The sequence below is a fragment of the Catharus ustulatus genome, chromosome 9 (assembly GCF_009819885.2).
Source record: "Catharus ustulatus isolate bCatUst1 chromosome 9, bCatUst1.pri.v2, whole genome shotgun sequence".
Lineage (NCBI taxonomy): Eukaryota > Metazoa > Chordata > Aves > Passeriformes > Turdidae > Catharus > Catharus ustulatus.
The window spans coordinates 29227562-29233612 of NC_046229.1; the positions used below are offsets into that span (position 1 = coordinate 29227562).

At 61.2% G+C, this 6051-nt stretch overlaps 1 protein-coding gene across 1 annotated transcript; it reads right to left on the bottom strand.

Annotated features, from left to right (window-relative positions):
- Window positions 1-231: 231 nt before the first annotated feature.
- CRIP1 (cysteine rich protein 1) lies at window positions 232-3912 on the bottom strand. The gene is made up of 5 exons (XM_033067735.2): window positions 3797-3912; window positions 1217-1311; window positions 1067-1124; window positions 902-949; window positions 232-576 (listed from the first exon to the last, which is right to left on the bottom strand). The coding sequence occupies exons 1-4, from the start codon at window positions 3834-3836 to the stop codon at window positions 909-911; spliced, it is 234 nt and encodes a 77-aa protein (XP_032923626.1). The 5' UTR covers window positions 3837-3912; the 3' UTR covers window positions 232-576; window positions 902-908.
- Between the last annotated feature and the right edge of the window lie 2139 nt (window positions 3913-6051).

Sequence of the window (6051 nt, forward strand, 5' to 3'; positions counted from 1 at the left end):
CAGCATACCTCTGCTGTCCCCACCCTTGGCCTTTTTCTGGGGCTGCAGACATCAAAAGCAGCAAGCACCAGGTTGTCCCGATGTGACAGTCCATCCCCTCCCAGCAAGGCACCTCCCTGCCCCAGCTGAGGACATGTGGGGCCATCACAGAGTGTGGGGCTCAACCCAAAGGCCACAGGGGCACTTCACAGGTGGGACTCCCATCACAGAGAGCACTGCTGCTACAGGAGGGAAGCATCTTTTCATTTATTAAAGACTGAGAATACAACTGTGGGCCCGGCCACGAGAGCTGGATGCCTGAAGCAGAGCTAGGTTTTGGCTGGAAGGGCGCGGTCTCCTCTCCAGGCAGCCTTCAGCAGCATCAGCCAAATTTCCTACCTGGCAGGGCAACACAACGTCCCCACCCTGGCAGCACTCCATCTGGAGCACAGCCTCTCTCCACACCAGCCCAGCCTTGGTTACTTATTGCTTGGAACGTGCTAGTCTAGTAGAGGGTGAATTAAAAACAAAAATGCATGTCTGTCGCGGTGTGTCTGTGCTGTCTTCAGGCTGTGCTGGGAACCCTGGGCATCAGACCTGGAGAGGGATGGAAGAGAGGAGTGGATGAAGTCAGGGCTGGGAGCAGAGATATCCCACGGACAGCAGTGCTCCAGGACAGATCCTTTCTTTGCCAACGCTGTGCCAGCAACAGCCTTTGGCATCCGCTGCCGGAGCAAAGCTGGGGCTGGTGGAGAGGAGCAGCTGGCACCCAGCTCCTGAGCCCTGGTGTAAGGGCTGGGAGTCCCAGCCAGCCCAGAGAGATGCTGTGGCAGGCCTGCCTTCCTCACTGGCCTGGGGGAGGACAGTCCCAGCCAGCCCATGGAGCTGGAGACAGGAGGGGAGCTCCAAAGGAAGCACCAACCTGAGGTTTATTTGAACGTGTGGCTCTCAGCTCCTCCCCGGCCGAACCCTGGAAGAGATGGAGCAGGGTCAGCACTGCCATGGCATGGTGAGCACACAGAGGGCTGGAGCTTGCCAAGAGAAGGAGCCCCCTCAGCCCCTCCCTGACCCCACCACAGACACCCACCTTTGGGCCCGAACAAGGCAGCGTAGCAGGGGTGGTTGCAGTAGGGTTTGCCATCGTGCTGCAGGGAGAAACAAAGAGCATCAGCCCCACCTCTGCTTGTCCCAGCCCTCAGCTGCAGGCGACAGGCAACCCCTGGGCAGCAAACCTCACCTCTGCATGGCCTCCAGACGTCAGGGTCTTGTTACACTTCTCACATCTCAAGCAGGGCCGGTGCCAGTCCTTCCCCAGAGAAGTCACCTTCTCGGCTGCCAGGGAAAGGAGGTGGGTTAGCTGGGGCACTGAGCGGGCACAAGGTAGTTTTGACAGATTGGTTGCCTTGCCACCAACCCTAGGGAGGACGTTTTTGGGCATTTTCTCAAGTCAGGGCTCTGTGTTCACACCCAAGTGTGCACACACAATGCCACGCACATCCAGGAACACGGATCCACAGCAGCGGCGCCACGCCCAGGGTGAGCATGGCTGCATCCACGAGGATGGACTGACTTCTACCCCATCTTCCAAAGACCTGAGGACCTCCCTCCTCCCAACATCAGCCTGCAAGGGGATTGATTTCTCCCCAGTAAGCTGGAGCCCAACAAATCACTAGAGTTGGCAGGGGTGAAAGGGAATGCTGGCAAGGACTGGGGAGGCAAAGCCATTGCCACACCCTGCCAACACAAACCAGTCCCCTGCAGCCACAGCTTGGATTCTACTGGCACCATAGCAAACCAGAGCAGAGCTGGAGCCAGCTGTGGGAGGGACAGCATCCTGGAGCCAGGACCTGTTTATGGAGAGAGGGGGGAGCACAGGGCCCCTTTTAATTGGAGCACAGCAGGGGAGAAGGGTATTTTCTGTGCGCTCTTCATACTGGCAGCCAAGCTCCTGGGAATTTATTAAGTGATTAAACAGAACTGTCCACAGGAATCGTGTCAAAGCCAGCTCTGAACACTGTCCCCATGCCTACAAATGGGACCAAGCAAGTGTGGGTAGTGCATGCCCTGGGGCTGCCTGAAGCACCTCTTTGCAGTCCAAATATGCCCACAACAGCCTGTGCAAGGAGCGAGCTGCAGAGGTGGGAGCGGGGGCAGTGCCCAAATGTCACAGCCCTGTTGCCATTCCCCAGTGGCACAAAGGGCCTCCTGTGCCCGCAGCCTGGCAGGAGCAGCAGGGTCCTCCCCCTGGGTGCCCCTCGGAGCCTGAGCCTGGCCCGGGGCAGGACCCGTCTCTCACAGGGAGCAGAGCCTCCCCGGGCAGCAGCTCTGCTAAGGCTCGCTACAGCACTGAAGCATGAAGGCAGAATTCCTGCAAACCCCATCCCTAGTCCTCTCAGCATCACCTCCTCCCCACCCCTGCTCTCCACAGACACGATTTAGCCCAGAGCAGCCCGAGGCACGCCCAAGCAGGATCGCCACGCTCCAAAATTCTCAGGGTGCCCCAGAGCCAGGCTTGCTCTGTCCCCTCTGCCAGTGCTCTGGATAATCTGCAGGCACAGAAATCAGGCATCCAGCTTGGTCCTCTGACAGCTTTTGAACCCTTCTCTGCATCAACATTTCGTAATAAGTGCAGGCGTGATAAGTGCAAAGTCAAACCGCTCCTTGGCCAAACTCTGCCAGCCCAGCTCCTCCATGGCCGCACCTGCGGGCACAGCACACCCAGCTCACCCCAACCAGGCTGGCACAGACCCGCAGGGAGAGGCACACGCTGCCACCAGCACCTTGGTGGCTCCTGGTGTCAAGCCACACAGGTGAATGAGCACCCTGAAGTCACAGGAACTGCATTGTGCCAAAACCCCCATCCCAAAGCCTGGCTGCAAGCACTGAGTCCAAGGCAGAGCAACATTGCCCATAGCAGGAACCACAGCTCCAGCAGCCCTCTGGGCAGTGCCCACGCCAGCCCCAGCTCAGCTCCCCGGGTGGGCATCGCTAACAGGCACAGAGAGCAGCTCCTGGGTTTGAGCCTCCAACTCCTTGGCTGGGCACAAGTAGTTGGAGCACAGGCACCAGCAGGGCAGAAATAAAGCAGAGAAAGAAGTCAGTGATGGCACGTGGGTTCCAGACCCCTCATCTAGAGCAAACTAGAAAGCAGGGAGTGTCTCTAAGCTGCTCCCAGCAAACCCCCTCGAGTTCAGCTCTGCCAGGCAGGGGAGAGGTCTGGCAGAGGAACCTGCCCGTTCTGAAAGCTGAGAGCAGAGTGAGAGGCTCAAACCCCACAAACACCCTCAGACAGGACAGCAGGTCCATGGCCCCAGAGGGGCAGGAGTTTGGAGGGAAGACATCTGCAGAAAGCCCAGCAGCAGACAGCAGCAGAGGCTCAGAGCTACCCTGCAACCGCAGCTTAAAAATAACCCCAGAGGTGTCATCCTGCTGTGCTGAAGCACCAGAACAACGCGTGGGCGACCCACTGACCCAGGCACTTGCCCGAGGGCAGGAATTACCATTGGCAAGGTGCTTGTTTCACCTGCCCAGGCTTTCAGAGCAGCCAGCTTTACCAGCTGGGCCTTTGGGCTCCAGACCGGCTCAGGGCTGCGGGCTGTGATGGAAGGAAGTGGGGCTGGGCTCTCATCTGTTCTGCAATCCCCCAGCACAGCCCGCATCTCCTCGGGGTGGATCTATAGGATCACCCACCCGGGGCACCCCGGGGACCCGCAGCGCAGGGCTCAGCAGCTTTGGGACACCGCAGGAATTTGCAGGGATGTGCAGTATAGGAGCCACAGCCCGGCACCGGTGCCGGGGAGGGGCAGGAAGCCCTTACCGAAGTAGACCTCCTTCTGGCAGCGGGGACACTTGGGCATGCTGGCGGCTCGGCTGGGCTCGGGACTCGGCTCGCACCGGCTCTGGGATGCTCCACGCCGGCCCCGCCGAAGTCACTGCTCGCCCGCCCCGCCCCGGCCCGCCCAGCGCCGCCCAGATGTGCCCCCCGCCCCGCCCAGATGTGCGCCCCGTCCCGCCCAGATGTGCGCCCCGCCCGCAGCCGGAGGAGAGCGCTCGGGGCACGGCCCTGCGAGGGTTCCCGAGACGGGGTCCTGCACCCCTTCCTACACCTCCCGGACCCCTTGCCCCTGCACTCCCTCCGCCTTGCAGCTCCAGTGCCCCCACCCCACAGCCCTGTCCCCTCTGCAGGCCGGCCCTGCCCAGGCCGGGGCTGTGGCGGTGGCCCCGAGCCCCGCTCAGAGAGGAGCTGTGATTGGCATCTGGCGATTAATTAGCCACACTCCCTGACAGAGGTTCATGGGGCGCTGCCCGCCCGAGCTCGCCCCTCTGAGCACTGATACGCTTTTCTCCCAAGGCAGTGTAACAGTCGGCGCTCAGGCAGGGTCTCCTGCCCATGGGGAATTTTGGGGTGCGGGGTGAAGCAGGCGGGAGCTTCAGGACTGTAACCCCCCCCACCCTTCTCTCACAACATTGGGAATGGCGTGGGCGCGGCACATGGCTCCGCTGGTTGTGGAGAGCCGGCCCATCTGTGTCACTGACTTTGTCATTTTATTAGGAGGGAGGACTTGTTGTTCCTTTGTGCTTGGCTGTGAAGGAAATGAAAAGCCTATCCAAAGGTCTGTTTTGTATGAAACAATTCTCCCCAGGGCACGTTGCTGTGCTGGAAAGGTCATGAGGGCTTGTGAAAGCCAGGACGCCCTAGCGACTGCCTCCCGAAATGCGAGGCATCCCTCGCCGGCACAAACAGGGCCCTGCTGACATCGGATCCCACCCGTGGGTGCAGGAGGAGAGGCGGCAGGCTGTGCCCAGAGGCGAAGTTCATGTTCAGCTGGGACTGCTTTAGGACCCAGCCCGGCTCCAGCAGCCTCCCCTCCCTGCACAATCTCCCTGCTGCTGCTCCCTGCTGCTGCCAGTGGTGCGGGTCTTTCATCCTTCCATCCCCACTGCAGGCTGGGGAGCTGGGGAGCAGCGCCCTGCTCCGAGGGCAGCGCTGGGCTCAGCACGGCGGGCAGCACCCACTGGCAGGGTGTCACCGGGAGCAGCTCCTGACTGGGGCGTGAGTCATGCTGAGATGCTGAGACAGTGTCTTGCAGAATGGGAGGGGAAGGCAGACGCGTCCTGCAAGAGCCTCCACCCTGCCTCCCTCCCATTCTTGCTGCCCTGAGGCACCCACATTCCACCCATCACATCCCCCTGTACCCAGACACAGCATCCAGCTGGGCACCCAGCTGGGCACCCAGGCCAGGACCCCTTCCCCACACCCCGAGGGGTGCAGCTGGCACCCTGATGAAGCAGAGGGGACAAGGCACGTCCTCTCCCCTCTCTGGTAGCCCTACTTCCCCTCCTACATGGTACCAGGCTGCTTTGGGGCCATGACTGCCTCGGGCAGACGCCTTCAGCTGCACTCCCTTTTAAGGCAGGTTTTGTGGCGGCCAGCAGCTGAAAACTGCCCTCCTGCAAGTCTCCTCCAGCTGGCCAGCCCTGCGGCCAGTCCCCATGGACCACTTGGCCCAGCTCCTTCTGTGGCAGGAATGCTCCCACCCCGGCTGGGGCAGCAGGGGCCTCTGCATGGCCCCGCACACCGAGCTGAAGTGGAGCCTGGCCGTCATCTCCTCTCCGTGTCCCCATGGACTTTCTGGAGATTGTTCTGTTCACTCAAAAGAGCAGGCACAGGACCAGGGCCACTCTCACCACCGAGCAACACGGTGCTGTTTGCCAACCCAGGCTGTGTGCCTGGTTTGCTGGCCCCTCGACTGCTCTGGCTGGCCCTGCTGGGTACCAGGACCCTCAGACCTTGGGCTAAGGCCATCCTGCTTCACAAGGAGTGAGCCAAAGCATGGTGGTGGTGTGCCCTGCAAACCTACATGAATCCCAGCGAGCCAGTCTGAGGGGGAAGGCTGCTGTGGGACACAGCCCTGGATCCTGCACACTGTGGGAACCGTGCTGGTCGTGGTCACCCTGATCAGCAGGCACGCACAGGGCTGGGGCAGTGCAGCAAAGCCATCTGGCAGAGGGCCCCAGCAGGGAGGGAGGAAGGGCTACAGGTTCTCCTAGAGCACAGCAGCATTTCAGGAG

Bases quoted from the DNA above. Each gene is read 5' to 3' on its own strand.
- CRIP1 (XM_033067735.2), bottom strand. From the start codon at position 3,836: ATGCCCAAGTGTCCCCGCTGCCAGAAGGAGGTCTACTTCG. The intron at 1,312-3,796 runs GTAAGGGCTTCC...TTTCCCTGGCAG, and splicing joins CCAGAAGGAGGTCTACTTCG to CCGAGAAGGTGACTTCTCTG. The intron at 950-1,066 runs GTGGGTGTCTGT...CATCTCTTCCAG, and splicing joins TGCCTTGTTCGGGCCCAAAG to GGTTCGGCCGGGGAGGAGCT.